Source organism: Mesoplodon densirostris, chromosome 13, assembly GCF_025265405.1.
Source record: "Mesoplodon densirostris isolate mMesDen1 chromosome 13, mMesDen1 primary haplotype, whole genome shotgun sequence".
Lineage (NCBI taxonomy): Eukaryota > Metazoa > Chordata > Mammalia > Artiodactyla > Ziphiidae > Mesoplodon > Mesoplodon densirostris.
The window spans coordinates 90438301-90460937 of record NC_082673.1 but is presented as its reverse complement, the minus strand read 5'-3'; the positions used below and the strand labels follow the sequence as shown (position 1 = coordinate 90460937).

Genomic DNA, 22637 nt, shown 5'->3' with positions numbered 1-22637 from the left:
TGATGGCGTGTCATCTTCAGGTGAGGACCTAGGCCCACCCGACTGAGGACAGGCGGCACCCCTGAAACTCGGGGCACAAGGGGATGGGGGTGGCACAGAGGGAAGCGGCAGAAAAGCTTAGGAGCTGTGGCCACCTGCGCCCAGGGCTGGGGCTGCCCGTTCAGGGTGGGTGACCTCAGCATACCTCACACACCCACTGAGCCCCGCTTCCTCACAGAGGGAAACGGGGACCCCGCCTGGTTCTCACGTCTCCCCTGGGCACCCAAGCACGGGACACGGCAGAGAGCAGGACAGACGCGGGGCTGGCACTCTTAACGTGGTGAAGCCGGTGAAGGATGAGGTAAGTACATCTTACAGGTTGAACTGTGTCCCCCCAAAAATATATGGTGACATCCTAGCCCCCCGACACCTCAAAATGCCACCTCATTTGGCAGTAGGGCCTTTCCAGAAGTGGTTAAATGCCGCTAATAGTGTGGCCCCCATCCAGCATTGACCAGTGTCCTCATAAGAAGGGGGCATTTGGACACGGGCAAACGGGATTCCATGAGAAGACATGGGGTTAGGGTGATGCGTCTACAGGCCCAGGATGGCAGGCAAACACCAGAGCCAAAGAACAGGCAAGGAAGGCTGGGTGCCAGCTGCTACAAGCACCACACGCATGCTGGACTCGGTCTCCAGCAGAGGCCGCTTCTCTGCACCCAGGATGACCACGAATGTCCCGACTCACCTTCCAGACCCGCTTTGCTCCCCCTGCCCAGCCCGGGCCCTGCAGGCCATGGCCCACGGCCACGGGAACCCTTCCCTCTGGGACCCCTGACCCACGCAAGAGCCAGATGGCCCCTCCTCCCAGGGGAGCCTGGCCGGACCTGGGTGCCTGCGCTCTGTCCTGCACGACCAGACCCGTGACGCTGGAGCGGTGGTCCGTGAGCTGCTTGTTGCAGGACATGCTGTGGACGTTGATGATGTAGATGACCGAGTCCTCCGAGCCGACCCACACCTGGCTTTGCTCCGCCATCACCATGCAGTTCTGAGGGGGCCGAGGAGACAGCAGGGCGGTCAGCCCCCCGTGTTCCCGGCAGTCGTTCTGGCCTGTACGCTCCCAGCCAGCGCTGAGCCGCCGCTCAGGGACCGACAGGCTTAGGGTCCTGCCGGCCTCTGGGCACGCTCTTGTCACTCGATCAGCACATCATCTTGCTGTGTGTTCCTGTTTAAGGATGCCTCTGACCCTTGAACGACACAGGTTTGAACTGCATGGGTCCACATTTTCTCTGTAAAGCACATTCCAGCCTCTGGCACCTCAGCTCTATACTAGGGCACCATGTTAAACAGCAAAATCACGATAAAGAGCACAAAAATGCGAAGAACATGGCACTAAATAGGCCGTGAAAAGGACACCTGTCTACAGTTTGAGCTGAACCGAGAAGGCAGAGTCGCCTTGCTTGACCTCAGCTGGGAACATGCACACAGCTCCCATTTCTCCCTGCTCTGTAGACGTGCGTGTCTGTGGAGAACTGTGAAAGCGCCGTATTTGCTCTGGAGCTACAAATAAATTTTAGCGGGTCGGGAAGTTTGCAAATATGGAATCTGCAAATAATGAGGACAGACTGTATATTAGCAACAGACAAAATGCCAGTGAGTATCTCTAGACTTTCTGAAATTAGAAATTAAGGACTAAAACACTGAAGAGTTAGAAAAGCCACATAAACATGTGAAACGCAAATGTGTCTGCTGTACATCTCAACCAACCCGATTGCATCCCTAAAAAAGCGTTCCCTAGGGCTTCCCTGGTGGCGCAGTGGTTGGGAGTCCGCCTGCCGATGCAGGGGACGTGGGTTCATGCCCCGGTCCGGGAAGATCCCACATGCCGCGGAGCGGCTGGGCCCGTGAGCCATGGCCGCTGAGCCTGCGTGTTCAGAGTCTGTGCTCCGCAACGGGAGAGGCCACAACAGTGGGAGGCCTGCATACCGCAAAAAAAAAAAAAAAAGCGTTCCCTAAACGTTTCCTGAGCGGTGTCCGACTCTCTCCACGATATGGGCAACATTTGACTGGTAACCGAACAAGGGTCTCAGATTGTCAGATCCAAGCAGATTCCAAAGAGCAACAGTTACATCACTGTGGAGGGGCTGAGGCTAGATCTAATCCTGTATAATCAGGACTGATGGTGCTTACTGGTACTTCTCTTTGTCAGAAGAAAGAGCTCATAAAAATTGATAGCTTTAATTTTACCAACAAACCTTCTCATAAGTTAGAAAAAGATGCTACCTTGCTACTTTCAGCATTAATCATTTTAAAAAGCCCTTTCTTTTGAGGCATCTACCTGAGAATTGTTGTAACATTTTAGTAAAATGTCTTTCTTTAGTGGCCCGAAGATATCTTTAGATAAACCACTTGGAACTTCAAATTTCAGATGAGGCAGTATTTTCTAGAGATAATTGCCCCAGTTGCTGTCCTGTTGAAACAGTACAAAATAACCCTGTGAAACCAGTGGGAAGACATTTTCACAGAACTGGATGACTTTCTGCTTTAATTCAATGTTTCCTGGCCTAACTGGGGAGCAGAAGAGATTGATACAACATGCAGCCGCGTGATTTCATCTTCACAAGGATTTTAAGTTATTCTACTTTTTAAACAGTCTTTGAAATGCTGCTTGTAACTAAGAATCAACAGGAAAAAAATTAAATTTTAGAATAAGAGTGAAGTCCTTACTTTCTTGTTTTTCATTTCATCTAAAGCGTTATTAGACTTTTGTACATATTTTACTTTAATGTGTCTTGGATTCCGTTCCTTTATCATCTGAGGCTCATTATTTGAATGCGGGGGAAAATGGTTTAGCAACTTCTTTCGAATGATCCCGCACCCCCTTGGCAACATATATTCACAATATTGCTGTTTCACCCCAGTTTTGAAAGCATAGATTGTCACATTATCTTTAGATGGTGGAACGTGGCCATCAAAGTTGATGATACGAAGTAATGAGGAACACTTAGGTACGTAAACTTTGCTACACCGTGCCTTTTACATTAAACGTGAAAAAAGAAGTCTTGTGTTAAAGGAGTTGGCCTGAGGATTTTCCCAGCAAGAACCCCTTGGGACAGTGGCTTCCTTTGTGCCCTCAGAGGGTCTTGAACAGGATGAAGCCCACCAAGGAGTAGGTGTGACAGCATTTTGGACAGTAGGGTGGTATCGCCAAAGATACCTGGAGTGCCGAGTTAAAAGGCAGCCCCACCGGAAAGAAACCACTGATCACCCCTCATCTGGAAACACGACCCGTTCCAGGCGTGGAGGCCCTGGGGCACATGGCTGACATCACGTAGTACAGAAATAAGAAATGATTTTCAAAGGGCCGTGCAAGGCCTCGAGAAGTCTCCAAAAAGCAGGGGGCTGATCCTAGTGGCACTGAGGGCTACAGACCTAAAACTTGACCTTGGGTTTGTGGGGGTGGGGGGAGGCTGTGTTTGCATGAATTTAGCTTTCTTTTTTTTTTTAATTTATTTTATTTATTTTTGGCTGTGTTGGGTCTTTGTTGTGGTGCACGTGCTTCTCATTGCAGTGGCTTCTCTTGTTGAGGAGCACGGGCTCTAGAGCGCAGGCTCAGTAGTTGTGGCTCACGGGCTCAGTAGTTGTGGCGCACGGGCTTAGTTGCTCCGTGGCAATATCTTCCCGGACCAGGGCTCGAACCCGTGTCCCCTGCACTGGCAGGCGGATTCTTAACCACTGCGCCACCAGGGAAGTCCCTTAACTTTCTTTTAATTAAATAAAGTTGACCAGGCTATCAGTCTAAAAGCTCAAAGAATTGAGGTTTCTCAACCACGCAATAACTATAATATCATGCAGATTTGACTTAAATGGTTCTTAGTTTTCAAACCCAAATGTGTTAAAATGATTCTAGTGTCTGCTTTTGGTGACTGACAATGTAAATGTGAGATTACCACACTGCCCTTTCCAAGACTGAAATCCTGTTTCAGATTTCAGAGCGGGGGTGGTTAAAGCCATTATCTGCTCACTTAAAGAAGAACATTTAAGTGAAGGATGGAACAAGCTTACATTTTAAAAACTCGAGATAAAAATCAAAGACTTGCAGGATTTAGCGACGTCGTGGGATTCGTGTATCCCGCTGCCTATACAGGTGGACGTGTTCAGTTTCCAAAATCACAAGTTAACCCGGAAGCTGGCTGAGTACTGTGCGCACTCGTTTACTCACCAGTTTAGAAGTGCCCACTTTAAAGCAGTGCTGGTGAACTGTCCACGAGGAAGCATCAAATACGACCACCTTGCCTTCGTTCAGAGCACACCATAATTTGGGGTGAGCATCCTCGACTTTTTCTGCCGGGTCAAGATGCCCTAAAGAGGAAATCAACCCAAAACGGTGAAACCCTCTGCTGCATCAGCATGTGGTTCATACACGACTCAGGTCCTGCCCGGCCCCTGCTCAGCCCCAGGTGCCACCCTGGGTACCCAGGACCCAAAGGTGAGCACGGCCCAAGCTTCCGTGCCCCTCGGAGCTTCGAGTCTCGGGGACAAGCTGGCTCCAGCTAGAGAAACATGCAGACAGACGGAGCCCGGGGTGCGGGGGATGGCTTCCCTGAGCCAGGATCTGGCGGAGGCCTGAGGATTCACTCGGGGGCAGTGCTGCAGGCAGAGGGAAGTGGGCGCAGGGCCAGAGGAAGGAGGGAGCCTGTGGACACGTCCCCGAGGGCAGCCAGGCTCCCGCTGCCTCTCGTCACCGCCAGCACGAGGCCTGGTCAGCGCTTTCCGTCTTGGCCATCCTAACGGCGTGAAGACTTTGGTTTTTCAGTTGTGGTTTATTTGCGTTTCCCTGACGCCGATGAGGCTGCTTGCTTTAGCTGGCCGTCTGGATGTCCTCCATGGTGAAGCCTTTACGTCTCTTGCCCATTTCTGAATCGGGCTGTCTCATTCTCCTTGACTTGTAGCCGTTCTTTAAATATCCCCAACTTGAGCCCCTTGTTGGTTCTCTCGTCTTGTGAATATCCCTTTACCCGTCTGCAACCACCACTTTCACTCGTTTGGAAGTTTCTTTTAAAAATCCTTAACTCGGGCCTCCCTGGTGGCGCAAGTGGTTGAGAGTCCGCCTGCCGATGCAGGGGATACGGGTTCGTGCCCCGGTCTGGGAGGATCCCATATGCCGCGGAGCGGCTGGGCCCGTGAGCCATGGCCGCTGAGCCTGCGCGTCCGGAGCCTGCACGTCCGGAGCCTGTGCTCCGCAACGGGGGAGGCCACAGCAGTGGGAGGCCCGCATACCGCAAAAAAAAATAATAATAAAATAAAAATCCTTAACTCACCCATCTGTTCCTTTATGGCTGGTATCCTTTACATGCTATTTGTGAATTTTTTCCTTACCATAAGGTCATGAATATCTTCTTCTATGTTGTCATCTCCAAGTTTCATTTGTTTATGTTTTTGCCTTTCACGTTTAGACTGAAGTGATGGCCGCGTGTGATCTGAGGTGTGGTCGAGCTTCATCTTCTGCACACGGATGCATGACACCCCGACGCCTTCCGTGATGAAGACCGTCTTTCCTGTCCCCTGCTCTGCAGCACCCCCTCCGTCGTAAGTGCAAGAAGTGTGAATCTGCCAGGCCTTCTGGGGTGTTCATGCCGTTGGTCTCCTGGCCCCCTTGGGGGAGATCCTGCCCACTGAGACACAGTCTTCAGTCCCCCAGAGACTGGGATGCTCTGAAGCTTGGTGCCTGGGGCCTGGCTCCCTTGACTCTCGGAATTCTTGGAGGGGTTGCCCGCTTCTTGACGGGTGCGTCCTGACCCCAGGCTCGTCCCCCTGACCCCACATGGCTGGCCAAAGCTCTCTCGGCCACTGTTTCCAGTACCGGCAGCCACTGCATAGGAAAAGGGGCCCCCCTGTTCGCCTTTGTTTTTTTATACTTTTTCCGGCCCTTCTAGATGTTCTCAGAGGGACGGGAACTAGCCCATGATGACAGGAAACTCAGAGTCTAGTCAGGCTTAATTTAAGGGAAACTAGCGTAGATCTAAGGAGAGCTCGTCTATTCAGATGCCGTGATGAAAGGCGTCTTGGTCTGTGCCGTCACAGCCGAGTGACATCAGCAGACAGCCTCGACTGGATAAATGTCCAGAGGGACGGGCTCGGCCGCTCTCTACTCTCTTTCATCTGAGATTTGTTGCTTTGCTGGGTCTTCTGGACAACCAGGGAGGAGATAAACTCTCTGGCCGGGAGGCTGCTTTGCCACAGAAACTCAGTTTGCCCATCAGACACCGCGTGGAACGTAAGCTCCTGGCTGTGGACCGCTGGACTGCCCCACGAGGTCACGAACCTCGGAGGGTGAAGGATGGGGGTGCACGGAGGCCACCGCCGCCAACTCCTGATGCGGACGGGCCGGACAAGGGGTGGCCGGACTCGAAGGCTCTGCCCGGAACTGAGCTCCTTTGTTCCCAACACTGTAACCTTGGAGCAACACTCAGCTGCAACTCTCTGCAAGTCAGAACTAAGTAAAAGCATTCGGACAGTTGTGCGCCTGTGACGCAGGGTGGTCTCTGTTCACCCCCAGGCCTGGGCAGCGACCCTGTCTTCTTGCTGTCATCACTCTGACACAGCTCGTAGGGGCCGTGAAAGTCTGTGGGGCCGTCCGACCACTCCAAGCAGGAAGAGCTGTGTTGTCAGATGTGCACATCAGCACAGGAGGTGCAGCCATCCCATCCTGGTGACAACGGGCTTGATACGACCAAAGACAGAAGCACAGGGCCTTTATCCACCGGACGTGAGGATGGCGAGGCCGGACGGGGACTCAGCCCCTCACGGCCCCACTCCAGCCTCTGAGTCCACAGAGAGGCCGCACCTCATTGCTCAGGGTTCCGCCCTCCAACAGTAGAAAACCACCTGGTCCCCGTCCACCCTCCTCCTGCCACTGCCCTTCCACGTCGGCGCTGACCCTGACCACAAGTCTTAAGCTCTCAGACTGTTCCAAACACAGCAGCGACATAAGCAACAAGGTCCTACTGTACAGCACAGCAAGCTATATTCAATGTCCCGTGATAAACCATAATGGAAAAGAATATGAAAAAGAATGTATATATGTGTATAACTGAATCACTTTGCTATACAGCAGAAATTAACACGACACTGTAAATCAACTATACGTCAATAAAATTTTAAAACAAACAGCAGTGACAAAGCAGGGAAGGGTCTTCACCTGGGGTGTAGAGCAGGACATCGATGGCGCGTGGGAAGGTCTCTCCTGCGGAAGGGTTGATCTTGTGCTTCAGGGTCTCTGAGGTCGTCTTCGGAACTGCCATGGGCACTGAAATGCAGACACAGCGGGGATTAGTTCCCCAGACTAGAGGAGACCCAGGTTATCCAACAGCCTTGCACATTCTGCTTTCCTTAGGCTATTAGCTCTGGGGTAAAACTTCATAATTTGTGAAGACGACGCTCTCTTTAAACTGGACATTAAAGTAAAGCCAAGCGTATCCGGCCAGAGGGCGAGCATTTGCCAATGTCTCACATTGCTTTTTGTTTAAACACAGCTCTCGAGCTAAAAGATCTGACCTCTGTCCACACTCAACCATTACGTATGGTCTAGCCAAGAGAAGACTTTATATGTTTCTCCATAAATCTAACCCACGAGTGGCTTCTCACCCTTGTCACGTAATGTGGCTGCCGTGGGTGCGTCCTGTGTCCTATAGGACATTTAGCAGCATCCCTGGCCTCACCCAGTCAATGCCAGTAGCAATCTCCCCACTGCCACACACACACCCCACAAATATCTCCAGTCATTGCCAAATGCCCCACCCCAGGGATGGGGTGCAGATTTCAGAAAGTTTCATTTTTAGACCTTCCATCACGAATGGACCATAAGCTATTAACTTAAGCCCAGGATCACGTATGGTTGCCTCATTACGCTTTACACAAGGGAAAACAGTTCTTGATTGGGAACAAGGGATCAGGGACACTGAGCTTGGACCATCCCCCCTTTGCCGTATGGAATTAAGAGTGTCATCTGTTGGGTGCTGCCATGGTAACTGGGTATGTTATTTCCAGAGGAGTGAGAAGGCTTTTCTGTAAACTCTTGACAAAGATCAGGCATGAGCTTGGGGTGGTCTAAACAGCTGAAGCGTAGTGTGTATTTGATTTTGTTCCTAATTAAGGGGCGGAAAAAAAACCAGCAATCGATGTCTGGTTCCAGGACTGTTGACAAGAGCGCCTCCAAGTCACTCCAGCAACTGGAGCATCCTGTCTGCTCCCAGAGAGGGGGGTCCTCGGACCAGGAAGCTCCAGGGATCACACAGTTAGTGACAGACACAGCAAGGAGGAAAATGCACCAAGGGGAATCAACACATAACTGAGGCTTGTTTTCCCTAATTCTGGGATGACAGTTTAAACAACAGTGTCTTCCTGGCTGTATATACCCAAGAGGAATAAAACACATGTCCAAACAAAAAACTGTATGTGAATATTCACAGCAGCACTGTTCACGACAGCTAGGAAGTAGAAAAACTCAAATGGTCAGTGGAGGATTGGATAAGCTGCTGTATCCACAGAGCGGAATACATGCAGCCACAAGAGGAATGAAGTGGTGACACCTGCCACTCGGGTGAACCCTGGAGCGTGATGCTACATGAAGGAAGCTAGACACACAGGGCACATACCATATGAGTTCACTTAGAGGAACTGCACAGTCTAGGCCAAAATGTGGCAAATCCACAGAGACAGAAAGGAGGTTAGTGGTTGCTTCACAGGTGAGGGGTGGCTGCTAAATGTATGGGGCTTATTACTGGGGTGATGAAAATGTTCTAAAACCCACTATGCTGATGACTGTACAGCTCTGAATACACTCACACCAGTAAGGTGTGCATTGTAAAAAGGAATGGTATGTGGACTATATCTCAATAAAACCGTTACTTTTTAAGAAGTGCATACAGATAGAACTAGATGTCATCTTAAAAACATCCTACAACTTGTTCATCTGTGTTTCATGAGTTAATTTCACGTTGTGGGTTGAATCTATAGCACACGTGACTTCCGGCACACAGTAATGTCAATAGCGATAAGTAATCTTCTATTCTCTGCTTCTTTATGCAAAGCACAGGACAGTTGGTTTTAGGAGATCATTTAAAAGTTGAAACAAAATAGAAGTAGCTGAAATGATGCATAAAGCTATTCTTACCTGTTTGCTATTTCCTAGACTTGAAAAATCTTCTAAAAATAAAAAATTGAGCTTACCACCAACCTCTGTATGGCTTCCAGAATGTGAGAGCCAGAGTTCAAGCTACAGGCGGACATCAGAGAATTGCTATGGGGGGAAACTGACCAAATCAAGAGGAAAAAGAGAGATGGCCATCGGGGGCCTCCACGCGCTCGTGCAGCGAGGTCCAGCGTCCAAGGGCAACCGGGCACAGAGGTCCCTGCAGCCCTGCAGTGGGCATGTGTCCGACCGCAGAACTCCAGCAACCACGGTGGCGATTCCATGAGTCACTCAACAGCCTTCCACAAATTTCTGCTCTGCTTGAACCAGCCAGCAGCAATTCTGTTGCTGGCAACTAAGATTTAGGACCAGTGTCATCTGGTGTCAAGTGGACTCTAATAACCCAGACACTGAAATGATGAGGTGCCTCGATGTGTCCTTAGGGGCAGAGAGCACCAAGGTATTATTAGGTGAGCAAGGAAAGATGCAGAACAACGTGTGATATTCAGAAATGAAAAGTACAGAAGAAAGCAGTTTGAGACTTTTGGGATTGGTTCTAACTGATAAGGCAAAAGTCAACCAGATAAAAATCACTTAAGACGTAACTCAAGACACCACGGCTGCATTGAACACATGCTGATCTTACTTTCGTTCTTCATCTTTTCAAAGTAAGATAACTTGGAGGCCGCGTAGATGGCGCTGGGCGACTGCAGTGCACCGACGACGGCGTCCATCAGCAGGACGTGGGTCAGTGCCTGCTGGACGTACTGGGGGTCCTGTAGGAGGGACAGTCATCTCAGCACAGCTTCACTGAAATCATTTCACTCTAAGACTTTGTCACGTCACATAAAACAACACTTTCAAAGATGTGTGTTTTTCAAAGCCACGTGAAGAGTTTAGATTTGGATTTGATGTCATGTAATCATGTCCTCTTAGTTGGGACACACATTGGCTGTTTATACCAGGGGTCAGCAAACTGCTGTAAAGGGCCAGGTGCTGAACATTTTAGCGTCTGTGGGCCATGCAGTCTCTGCCACGATGACTCAGCTCTGCCGTCAAGGGCAAAGGCAGCCGCAGACACTGTAAAGGAGAGGGCGGGACGTGAGCCCCTACGACTTTCCTTAGACGTCTGCCAGCCCACGGGCTTTGATGAGCCAGCGTGTGCTAAATAAACCAGTGGGTAAAAAACCAAACAGTGAGCCCCGAAGTCGTAGAGTATTGGAATCTTAGGACCCAGTCCCCGCTTCCTGCTCCAAACAGAAACGCTCCGTCTGTTTCCATGACCTTGGGCTTCTCCAGTGACAGAACGTCCATCCCAAGCGGCAGCTCTCCCACCTCTGAACATACGTTCTTCCTGACGCTTTCCACTGGGCGCCGCCCTCACCTGCATCTCCCTGAGGATCCGTGGGCACACCTCTCTGGAACCTTCAACTGCTCCCTCATGGGAGTTCCCTATTCGTACTCTTTGCCCATTTTGTTGTGGGTTTTCCTGTCTCATCTTGCCGTTTAGACAAGACAGATATCTCCCCCGCACTGTGTGTCCTCATGTCTTACCCACTGTCCATGGTACCCTTCATGACTAGGAAGTCTTAATTTGGTGTGATCAAAGCCATCAGTTTGACCCAAAGTAAATGAAGGTACACAAGTCCCTAGGATATAAATGTAACCCTGTGGAAGGAATCTAACACCTCCCCCCAACCAAAACCCTAATCCTGTGAAGGGGAAAAAAGAAGAGCCGCTTAGAGCGGGGTGTGCCCGGACCACCCAGCTCAGACCTGCCCGAGTCCAGCCCCCGACGCTCCCCTCCCTGGGATGTCACCAGGGGCAGTGGGCAGTGCAGAGTGGCCACTCCCACAGTCCGCCCACACCACCCTGCCGGCCCTTGCGTTTGCCCCCAGGGCATCCCCCAAGACCCCAGGGCTTTGCACCGGGTCGCGTGCACCACAGCACCCTTCATGCCTTCTGATGAGACCTCATCTAATTCGGTGGTTCCTGCGCCCAGGCCCAGGCCCAGGCCCCAGGCCCACCTGGCTTTATGCTGAGCATTATTATAGAGACGTGAGCCTTGGGTGAGAATAAAAAGGCAGCCCGGGCCCCAGACCTTGTGGTCGTCGGCCAGCTTCTTCCCAGCCCACATCTCCTTCACCATCAGGTGCCACAGGTCGCACTCTGTTTTAAGATTAGCTTCAAAGACTTCTTTCTTGGACACCATTTTGATTTTTAAAGTGGGAATTCTCAGGAGCAGAAAAGCTACTGTGGTGCTTCTGACTTCCTGCAGAGGGAAAAAGAGGCAAGTAAATGAAATGACACCCTCAGGGACCCTGGAGTCAACAGGAAATATATTTAGGGGTGGCGGTCTGCACACACTGAGGGGACCCACCGGGCACTGGCTGACATCCCCATGTGAAGGCAGAGTCCTTGGGGCTGGCCTGGGGCTGGGGCTGCCCGGGGGTTGGTCCGGCAGGACCCAAGAAAGCCCTGAAGTACCCGAAGCCGGGTGCCGGGGGTGGGGTGAACAGGGGCTCCTCCAGGTGGTCTGTTCTCAGAGACGGGTGACAGGGAGTCAGGGTCATGGCGGGGTCTGGAGCTCAGCGAGCCTCCCTGGTGGGTCGAAGTGTGACCTGTCAGCCACACGTCGACAGAGACACACCAGTGGACTCGTCCACAGCGTTTAAAGGTGCTTCATTCTTTCACCTCCTTAAATCTCTGTCTCTGGACTTCTGGGAGGAAGCCCGTCAAAGGCTTGGGGGGAAAACTGAAGGAACCAGTGAGAAGGTGCGTCCACTGGCCCAGCCTTAAGCATGGGCCACAGGGGAGTTCTCATGCCTCTTCTGTCTCTGGGGATATGCAGTAACTGGATTAACACATCTAACACGCCGCTTATAAATTTAGGAAATAAACCTGGGAAAATAAAGGTAAGCCATGAGTCACGATCTCAATTCAGATTCCCTTAGTGGGGAAGATGACATTTAAAGTTGTTATAGGGCTTCCCTGGTGGCGCAGTGGTTGAGAGTCCACCTGCCGATGCAGGAGACGTGGGTTCGTGCCCCAGTCCGGGAAGATCCCACATGCCACAGAGCGGCTGGGCCCGTGAGCCGTGGCCACTGAGCCTGCACGTCCGGAGCCTGTGCTCCGCAGCGGGAGAGGCCACAACAGTGAGAGGCCCGTGTACAGAAGAAAAAAAAAAAAGTTGCTATAAAATGAACAGCATGGGCCAGCCAGGAACCTGATCAGGAAACGTAAGATGGAACAGCTCACAGGGGCTGGCCCACGGCCGTTTCTCAGTAAAGCAACTTCTATGCTTCTCCTACATTGTCGAATCAGGTCAGCGAAAGGACAAGCCTGCCTTGCTTCTTGCTCTTCCCCCAAATACAAGTCAGCTGAATAGAGAATCAGCTGTTCATGCACTTACTGCTCTGAACACATCACCCACTCCATCTATTCAGTCCTCACATCACTCCTATTCGGAGGGTGCATCCTTATTCCCACTTTACAGATGAGCAAACTGAAGCACAAACCACAAGTGGCTTGTGATGGGCCCACGGCTGGCAGAGCCCGGTGGGCTGCTCCGGCTGCTGCACCTTCCAAGCCCAGGCGGCTTCCAGAGCTGCCCTCACCTCTATGTTTCTGAAGGTGGAAATCTCCACGTAGCCCGGCCTCCCCTCGGTGAGGAGGAACAGGCGCTTCTGGGTCATGGCGATCTTGCCCACGCCGCGGTTTGTTTTGACGGAGCTTGACAGCTTATACACACACTCGTTTTTGTCCAGCTGTTCCATCACCGAAAAAGGCAGGTTGACCTCTTGGGCCTCTGCTTCTGCCTCCTTCCAGCAGTTGTAGAAATCTTTGAATGTTTCTGGGTCAATCTGTTTCTGGTGTCCTTAGTTTTATAAAGAAAAAAAAAGAGATTCTTACAGCCACGTACACAGGTGCCTCAAGAATGGTTGCTTTAGTCAGGAAGCAGCACATTACCCGCAGGAGACAGCAGATGGCGCCAGCACCTAAGTCTGCCTGGATGGAAACCACCTGGAAAGCGTCCCCTCCTTCCCCAGCCTCCCCAGGTGCCCAGGTGGGCACTTGATCTGGGCTGAGCCCATTGCCCTCTCCAGCCCCTACCTAACCATGTAGTCACAGTTACTCTTAGGGCACCAGGTAAGGACACTGGGACAAGGACAAAGTCCTGTGTCACCTCTAGAGCTGGTGGCAGCCCTCTTGGGGCCAGTCCCAGGGTGAAGCTAATGCTAAAGAGACCAGATCCTTGGTGACACTCCCACACCACTGGACCAAGCCTTACCTGAAGCCAGAGTTATCTCAGTACTCTTTGGGTATGTGAGCAAATAAATTATTATTTATAACCGTGATGATCTTAGTTGATTTAGCAACCTTCCCAAACGTCCAATATTCAGGGGCTCTGGAGTCAGAGAGAGACCCAAGTCCGAAGCCCAGCTTCACTACTGTTTAGCAGTGTGACCACTGGCCAGCTGTGGAACGAACCTGCTTCCCTGTCTGTAACATGGAGCTGGAACCACCCCCAACTCCCACTCAGCCGCTAAGAAGTCCGGCCCGTTCTAATCTCGATGTTTCCCTGTGTCTGGCTCCTGCATCCTCCTCCATTCTGCATCCTGGATCTGTCTGCCCTCCGTCCTCAGAGGGCCCTTCACATCCTACACAGGAAGAAGCTCCTAAGTGGCCTCCCGCCTTCTAAGCTGCCCCCGCTGGCGGCCTGCTTCATCCACACCTAGAATGAGGCTCCTCGTGTTCACCAGGCCCAGATTCCTCCACGATTGGGCCCCTCCTCCCCCTCACACTCCTGCATCCCAGCACAGGGACAAGCATGTTGTTACGTGCCTCTGCACATGCTGTCTGGAGTGCTCGGACCAGAAAACTCCTACCCATCCTTCAAAACCCAGATAAAATGGCCCATGGGCAGCCTTCCCGGACCAGGGGCCCACTAAGCTGATGCGCTCTTCCCTCACGGCATCTAACAATGCTTGCTGTGCTCTACCCTCTATACAGGTCCAACTGCCCTCGGCAGCCTGGTCCTAGATCAGGAGACTGAGGACTGGAGAGGAAAGCCCTGCCAGCGGGTGGGCAGGTGCCAGGCAGACGGCCCCGCCTACACTGTGCCTTCGTGGGTCTGCCTTTCCCACTGGGGGCCTGCTCGGGACACAGGAACCTCCCCGTCCCAGCCTGGCTGGAGGCCAGATCTAAGCAGTCAAGAAAGGCTGTGAAAGCTCGGCTGTGGTTCCCTAACACCTGCCAGGTAACGGTTTCCTGGTGAATTTGATGTCATGGCCACAACTGAGTGGCCTCATCCCCACACGGTGCAGGCGCAGGAATATTCAGGCGAAAATCTCCCAGGCGGCAGGATTCTGAGTTGATTCTCCTCTGGCTCACCTGTGTTTTTCCAATTGCTTTACAGCAGTGTCTCTACTACTTACAAATTTGTTTAACATCCTTGGATGCAAACAGAATCATGCCACGGTGGGGTATCTGTATATACTTGGGTCGTTTTTAGAAAGTAGGTTACTGAGGGACTTCCCTGGCAGTCCAGTGGTTAAGACTTTGCCTTCCAGTGCAGGGGGTGTGGGTTCAATCCCTGGTCGGGGAGCTAAGATCCCACATGCCCTGCGGCCAGAAAACCAAAACAAAATAGAAGCAATACTGTAACAAATTCACTGAAGACTTTAAAAATGTTCCACATCAAAAAAATCTTAGGGCTTCCTTGGTGACACAGTGGTTGAGAGTCCGCCTGCTGATGCAGGGGACACGGGTTCGTGCCCCGGTCCACGAAAATCCCACATGCCACGGAGCGGCTGGGCCCGTGAGCCATGGCCGCTGAGCCCGCACGTCCGGAGCCTGTGCTCCGCAACGGGAGAGACCGCAACAGTGAGAGGCCTGCGTACTGCAAAAAAAAAAAAAAAAAAAAAAAAGAAAGTCACTGAAAAAACTGAAGCACGAGGGCCGGTGGGCAGGTGCCCAGGCAGACGGGCCCGGGGGTCCCTGTGCTGGGCAGCGAGGCACCAAGAGGGCACGCATCAGGGTGGCGCCCCTGACCCCATGAAACGGTTGTCATCCCGCTTCCGTTTTGGAAAGGCTACTCCATGTAGCTGCCTCTGACTGGGGTGCCTCTATCTACACCTCCTGGCGGTTCTGAATGATTCTGTTTTTAATCAGAAGCACTTGGCTATTTTAAGTGGACGACAAGGAAGAGGATGTTTAGTCTATGTAGCCAAGGAAAAGCCCAAGAATCAGGAGAGTGAAAGAGGGGAGTTGGGGAGAACCACGAAGCCATTACGTAAGGAAAGTTGGAGCCAAAGATGCTGGGATGTGGAGCCTGGAGCCAAGAGACCCGTCGCTTCTGTCATTAGGACAAATGTTCCCACCATCTGGGTCCCTGCAGAGTGCCGGGGCCAAGCGGAGCGAAGCGGCTTCCTCTCGCGGGCAGATGGGAGGCGGGCTCGTGGGCTTTGAGAGCCGGGGTGAAGGACACCAGAGAGGCCAGGGACCCCCACGCAGGCCTGTGGACACCACCCCTGCCAGGGCCGCAGCACAGCTGGACGGTTCACATCCACGGCACTCACACAGCAATAGCCACAGTGCACACAAGGGGCCACCGTGCACGAGGGGCCACCACGCACATCCACAGCCACGGACAGAACATTCGTCTCCAATTCTGCACAAAAATGCCAACTGTTCATCTCTTCCCCTCACCCGCACTCCAACACAACCCCTCCAGCTCATCTGACGGGGGAGGCAGGGTCACTGGCTCCCCGAGCTCCCGTGGGCCACACTGAAGGCCACACACGGCTGGCTCCCTGCCCTGGGGCCAGGTCGTGAGGGCCCTGCACCTCGAATACCAGACTCCGACGTGTGTTCTTATGTTACATCCGTTTATTCTAAGATGGTGACCTTCAGCTTTGACCTAATCCTCCTTTTATTAGCACATACGTGCCCGTCAGGCAGAAACGTACATTGGATGCTGCACGACAACGGTGCACGTATTCCAGAATCGAGGCCAACAATGACCTGCTTGCGATGCAAATGGAGCCTAAGTGACAACAGGGCCATCGATGGCACTGTCACCGTGGTCATCTGAGGATGCCCTCCCGGGTGTCCTTTCACGTCCCTGCAAGTCCGGGGCTGCTGGACGGCACCCACGTGTCCAGCTGTAAGCTACGCTGTCTGGCTCCCGTGGGACACGCTTCTGGCCAAGGAGAGGTGAGAGCTGGGGGGGACAGGCCCTCTTCTCCCAGGAAAAGAGCGCCACCCAGGCCACCGGCCCCCCGGGCTGTGCAGCCACGGGCTGGGCTGGGGGGAGAGGAAGGAGCCGACTGCACGTCCAGACACCTCGTCACACGAGAACAGCACCCCCGGGTGGACTACGCCGCGGTACCTCAGGCCCCTGCAGCTGGCCTGGTGCTCGTATCCTTGTGTCCTCGCGAGGGTCCTGCACAGGAAGGGTGGGGGGCAGGGCCTCCTCTGAGAGCGCTGAGCCCCACGGCGCCTGCGCCCCACCTCCCGGCGGCCTGGGTGCTGCTGGTTGGCCCCGCGAGAACCTCTGCCCCCGGCGGACTCAGTGCATCCCCCACTGCCCTGGCCACGGGAGTCCCCGGGCAGCACCAGTCGCCCACAGATGCCCAGGGAGACGAGACTGGCTGGCCAAGACGGGCCACTTCTCTGCGGCCGACATAAGGTGACACCATGCAGAGAGCCCCGTGGGCACTGGGCCAGCCGCGCCCCCATCAGACTGACGGAGGGACCACGAACAAGCGGCCCCATCCCTCCACCGGGGGGAAGGCGGCGCGCGTGGGTACAGAGAGGCCGGGCAACTCGACGGGAGCCACGTAACGAGGAAGGACGTCCCGCACCTGTTACCAGCAAAGCACGGCCTTTCCAGAGGACACAGGGGCTCCCGCACAGGACACGGAAGGAGATCCGACCCGATCGAAAAACGGGCCAGGCTGTGCCGCGCAGCTCCAAGGAGAGAGGCCCGGACGCCCCAAACACAGGCGCCGACGCTCAGCGTGAGGCCACCTTGCTCACCAAACCGCAGCACACTTCAGACGACCGCACCCCACGCTGCAGCCCCGCCTTGAGGGACCTGCTGTGGGGGGGGCACTCCCACCCAACGGGGCTGCAGCAGCAACCTGGAGAAGCCATCCACGCCCTGGGGACAGGCTGCGAGCCTCACTCGTCAGCGTCGGGACAGGCGGACACGACCAAGGGTACAGGCCAGCACGCTGCGCCGCCCTCACACGCACAACACCGGCGGCGGCAAAGGCACGGCGAGATGCCTGTGAGCACCACGGACATGCTTTGAAAACGCAGACCGACACACACGTACCGTGTGAGTCAGGTATAGTTTACAAACGCACAAATCCTATGTTCTGCTCGTGGGTGCACCCACGTGCCGCAAATGCTAAGAACTTGGTCAGAAGGGAAAGGTCAAGTTTAGGACAGTGTCCCTCTGAGGAGGGAGGGGCAGAAAGGGTTCTGGACCAACCAGACGACTGCAGTAAACGTGGGAAGCAAAAGCAGCGGGGGGGGGAGGTGCCTGAAGCATTCCGGCTGGAGCCATGCGTCCCCACGTGGGAGGAAGGGGTCAGCACGCAGCGAGCAACCCCCCAGGACAGGAGAGATGCCATTAAGCGTCGCCAGACCCTTCATCCCCACCCCCTTCCCAGAGCCTCGGCCAGCCCCTGCGTCCGACTCGCCCAGGAAGCAGGTAAAGCCCTCGCCCACCCAGCAAGGCTCTTCCCGGCTGGGCCGACCTGCCCTCGAGGGTCTGCACCGCCCACCCCGCGGGCATCCTCCTACCTACCTACGGTTAATGCCTCGAAGAGCCGGTGTATGATGCCAGCGTCCTTCACGATGCCCGACTCCTGCACCCTCTTCACAAAGTCGTCCAGCTGCATGTGCTTCTTGGGCAGCTCGAAGTTCTTGACGCGGTCGTCGGCCTTGGGGGCATCCTCGGGCTTGTCCATGACCTTGCTGATGAGCCGGCGCAGCTCGGGCGTCCGCTCGGCCTGCGCGCGCTCGGGCACCGACAGGGACTCCACCGTCCTCTGGACGAGGTCGGCGGGAAAGATGCGCACGTCCGTCTTGTACAGGCTCTGGAAGTCCAGGAGGGCGCCCAGCAGCTGGCCCTGCATCAGCTGGACGAGCCCTCGCAGGTAGAAGTACCTTGCCAGCAGCACCGAGTTCTCGGGGGCCAGCGAGTCCATGGCCTTGCTCAGCTGGGCCACGCAGTCCGCGTGGAACGCCTGCACACACTGGTCCACCAGCGGAAAGTGGATTTCCGGGATCTTGAAGGTGTGTGTCAAGTTGGGGGGCACGTCCAGAACTGAGGAGTGAATGGGAGATGAACGGTTGGCACAGACCTTAGAAACAGACACGCATTCCCACCCCGTCACTCTGCCCAGGGCCGTTTCTGTGCCTTGGGTGCAGCGTGGAGCAGGACGCCCCGTGCCTCTTCCAGAAAGCTCCACGTGCCCACGCTGAACGGGGCCCCTCACTGCTCCCATGGCACAAATAATGTTATTTGTTAAAACTGCTGATGCTAAGTTGAAACACGTGGCGGTGAGTCTTTGTTGAAGGACGAAGCTAATAACCTAGGCCGAGACGTACCTGCCAGGCAGGGCAAGCCCTCTCAAATAGCTGTTTCATTTACCTGAACAGCAGCTCTGCGCCATGGGTACTGTTACCACGCCCATCTCCCAGGGTGGGGACTGAGGCCTCCCTGGGTCCCCAGTACACAGCTACTGTGTACCCCAGGGTCACACAGCCAGGAAGCAGCTGTGCAGGGGACTCAGACCGACCAGGAGCCTCCAGAAGGTCAGTAAGGTCTTTTCATTTGAACACACGGCCCCTCCTGGCGTCGCCGGCATGATCCCCACTCAGCCTCCAGCTCTCCCGCGAACGCGCCAGGAGGTACCAGCTGGTACTGGTGGCTTAGCCCAAGGCAGCAGCCACTGGGGGCCCGTGCGGCTCACAGCACTGGCCTCACTGCAGCTTCTCCCACGGGCACTGGCTTCCTCTGTACCCCCAGCCCCTAGGAAGGGCCTGGCAATCACTGGGGGCCTAAGAGTTGTCGCATCCCCTTAGACAGTCATATATGTAAACACATATCTCCTATGTACACATACACATACGTGCATATAAACACACAAGTAGGAAAACAGTGGGACGGGGCGATGGACAATACAGACGAGAAATCGCTTTCTATAACGAACATAGTCTGCAAAATGAATATTCTAAAAATATTTCAAATGACTAAACTGCCAGCAAAGCAACAGCAAAAAACCTCCCATTCCCTTCTACTGAAACGAGCTTTGGTTTCTTTCAGTGACTGGCTGCATGAGAATCAAGTGAGTGAGAAAAGCCACAGCGCAGGCATAGCAGGACCACCTGCGTGGCTGCTTCCACAGTCGTCGGTCTGTATCTTCCGCAGCGACGAGTTCCGGGGCAGCAGCTCGGGCACCATGATGTCCTGCAGGTTGGGCATGCTGACCACCATGCGCCTGTGGGCCCCGTGCGGGGCTGAGGATTTCCGGCTGGCCATCTTCTCAACTGTGGGTCTTCTTCGACTCAGGAGCATCCCGTCTATCCTGGGTGAAAAAACCCAACACCCTTGTAGACACAGCAACGGTTGAAGCACAGGCTCAACTGGGCATGTTCCCCAACGTGGTGACCAGAAGCCAGCACTCCCACACCGAGTGGGAAACGGCGGGCACACTCCTGGCTCTCCCGCGTGTAGTGAAGGCTGTACACAGTCCACACCCCAGGAGAAGCCACAACACAGAGAACAAACAAACAAGGGCGTCGTCGACAGCCGATACACGTTTGGGGGGTTCAGGAAAAGCGTCATGGAAGAGGCGGGAAACGGTGACGATGTGGGGAGAGAAAGAGAAGGAAAATGGGGAGAAAACAGCACAAAGACCCAGAGCTGCCACTGCAGGTACGTTCAGTGTCCCCCCCAAGAAACAGCAATGCACGAGGAGAAGCCTGACGTGTTACCCGACTCATTATGAATTTCTAAATGTGAGACTTCCTGACATGTTACCCGACTCATTATGAATTTCTAAATGTGAGACTTCTCTGATCGAATTTATCATGTATCCTTCCAAATAGAACTGTGCTCCTTGAGCACAGGGACACCCAAGGAGTCGTGCATCCTTCAGAACATAATATGCAAACCTGTCCTCTTCGGACTGCGTGTGGAGGTCCATCTGGGCAAAGGCGTCCATCCTTCTGCTGAGCCGAGCCTTGAGGAAAGCATGAAACATGTAGGTATCCAAGACCTGGAACAGACGCCGAGGGGGGCGGTTACTGCGCCTGCTCCATGGTCCCTTCTTCCCCGAGCCGCCAGGGCACCTGCAGCCACTGCACGAGCGGCCCTTCCCGACCCACCAAGGCCTCTCGCCAGCACCTTTGGACAAAAGTGCCCAGACACAGGTGGCTTCCTAATTCATCATAATCTAAGATTTCCCCTCGATCCCTCACCAGCCAGTCTCAAAGAATCAACCACTCTTTGCATTTGAAAAACCACAGAAAGTTCAAAAGCCCAAACCACCCTGCCCCACCCCCCGCCCCCGGGGACAGCAGCCGCTGCAGTCCCAGTCCCTGCAGTCCCAGTCCCTGCGTTTCATCATGGATTCTGGCGTCTCCTGGGGACGGCAGCCGCCCTAATGCTCTGCGCCTCACAGCCAGCACACCCCGTCTCCAGACTCACACGCAACAATCTCCAGGTCAGCTCCCGGGGAGTGTGGATGCTGCCCGGCCCTGGGAAGGGCGCGGTGATGGGAAGGGCATGGAATTGTGCGGCATGATGGAAAGGTTCTAGATCCAGACTGAGGACGGGGTGACCAGGTACACGCCTTGGTCAAAACTCTGCACACGCTATACTTAAAATGGGTGCATTCTGTTATATGTAAATCCCACTCTAAAAAGCTAATTAAAAAATCAGAGCTGGCCAAAGGATCAGAAGAAACCACGCTAAAACAAACTTTTAGAAAAGCTAAAACACTGAATAAAATATTAACAGATGCTGGAAACACTTGACTTGAAAAAGACTTTAGATACAGAAAAGGGCGAAGGATCGACTATACACACGCACACAAACCCCGCACACCTCTTACCTGTTTGTAAAACTGCTGGTCCCCTGGAGCTCTTGTCTTGAGAAACTCTTCACTATTGAACACCCTATGTTCATAATTTAAGTGATTCTTCACTTCCCTGATGAAGAAAGATAGTCTAAATGTTGAAATATTTTTAAATACATGAAAAATACATTGCTGTTAGCAGAAAAACAGTAACAAGAAACACACTTTGAAAAGCCCTGTCTGTAGGAACAGTATTCTGAGCGCTGAGGGACACGGTTTGGATGTATTCTGTGGTGGGGCTTTCTTGTCACTTCAAGCACAGCTTTCCTCCAACTGGAATGAAGCTCAGGGCTGGGGGGTGTCTGTCTTCTTCGAGCCCCCTAGCTCCTTATGCAAATGAAGACGCAATCATCCATAATTGTTCATACAAATAAAACTGAGTTCAGGGTGGTGACACAGGAAGGGCACCCAGACTCTGAGCACTGACCCAGCTCGGCTGCCAGCCTGACCCTCGCCGGCCACTTCCCCATCCTACACCGTGGGGACTTGGGCACATGACCCCCTGACCTACCGTGATAGCCTACCAATAGAATCAGTAATCCTACAAGGCATATTCAGGATGTAGCATGTTCGATGTTTTCCTTCTCTTGTGAGGGAAAAAATTACTTCATCTGATATCATATTTTCTTTTTAATGAACTAAACTCATCAAGTTTGCAGAGTATTAAAAAAAACCGTTCATGAAAGATATCATATTAAAAGAACAAAAGGAAAACTACATTTCTACAACCACACAAATTATACTGCTCTGAGCAAAGAGCTAATACAACCCATCTATAACATGACATCCCATTTTTCCCTAATAAATCATTTGCTTACATAAATATAGACAGCAAAAGAATACAGCCATTAAAATATTGATTTTGAAAGAATCACACTGAGTGTCATCAAGTCGGCCAGCTCTGGTCTAAAGACCCCTCCCAGGCAGGGTCTGTCCAGATCAGAAGGGGACCTGGCGTCGCCACCTTCCCTGCTACACGACCCAGGAGAGGGGGGGGAGGGGGAGAGAGGGGGGGAGGGAGAGAGGGAGAGAGAGGGAGGGGGAGGGGGGAGAGAGAGAGGGAGAGAGAGAGGGAGGGAGAGAGGGAGGGAGGGAGAGAGGGAGGGAGAGGGAGAGAGAGAGAGGGAGAGGAGGCTGCAAGACAAAGCAGAGAAGAGAGAGTGGGAAGAAAGAAAAGGCCTGAAGGCTTTGCCACCAGTAACTTCTTCACAAAGGTGTGGTATAAATGTAGGCGTATATTTATCATTACGTTCCTTAAATGAGTGCACATTTAGGGCAGCAATAGGCACTCAACGCCTGCACTG

General features: G+C 53.4%; 1 protein-coding gene across 4 annotated transcripts in view; it reads right to left on the bottom strand.

Moving 5' to 3' along the window:
• The window catches only part of DENND3 (DENN domain containing 3), a 58378-nt gene that overhangs the window by 10072 nt on the left and 25669 nt on the right, over positions 1-22637 (bottom strand). For 3 of the 4 annotated variants that reach the window (XM_060115590.1, XM_060115591.1, XM_060115592.1), the window contains exons 10-19: positions 21310-21406; positions 20369-20472; positions 19580-19779; positions 17994-18515; positions 12790-13049; positions 11274-11444; positions 9819-9948; positions 7181-7288; positions 4202-4341; positions 867-1027 (exon numbers count right to left, since the gene is read on the bottom strand). In XM_060115590.1, coding sequence (XP_059971573.1) covers positions 867-1027; positions 4202-4341; positions 7181-7288; positions 9819-9948; positions 11274-11444; positions 12790-13049; positions 17994-18515; positions 19580-19779; positions 20369-20472; positions 21310-21406 — 1893 coding nt within the window. The remainder of the gene's footprint in view (positions 1-866; positions 1028-4201; positions 4342-7180; positions 7289-9818; positions 9949-11273; positions 11445-12789; positions 13050-17993; positions 18516-19579; positions 19780-20368; positions 20473-21309; positions 21407-22637) is intronic. The other variant, XM_060115593.1, reaches the window with a different exon arrangement.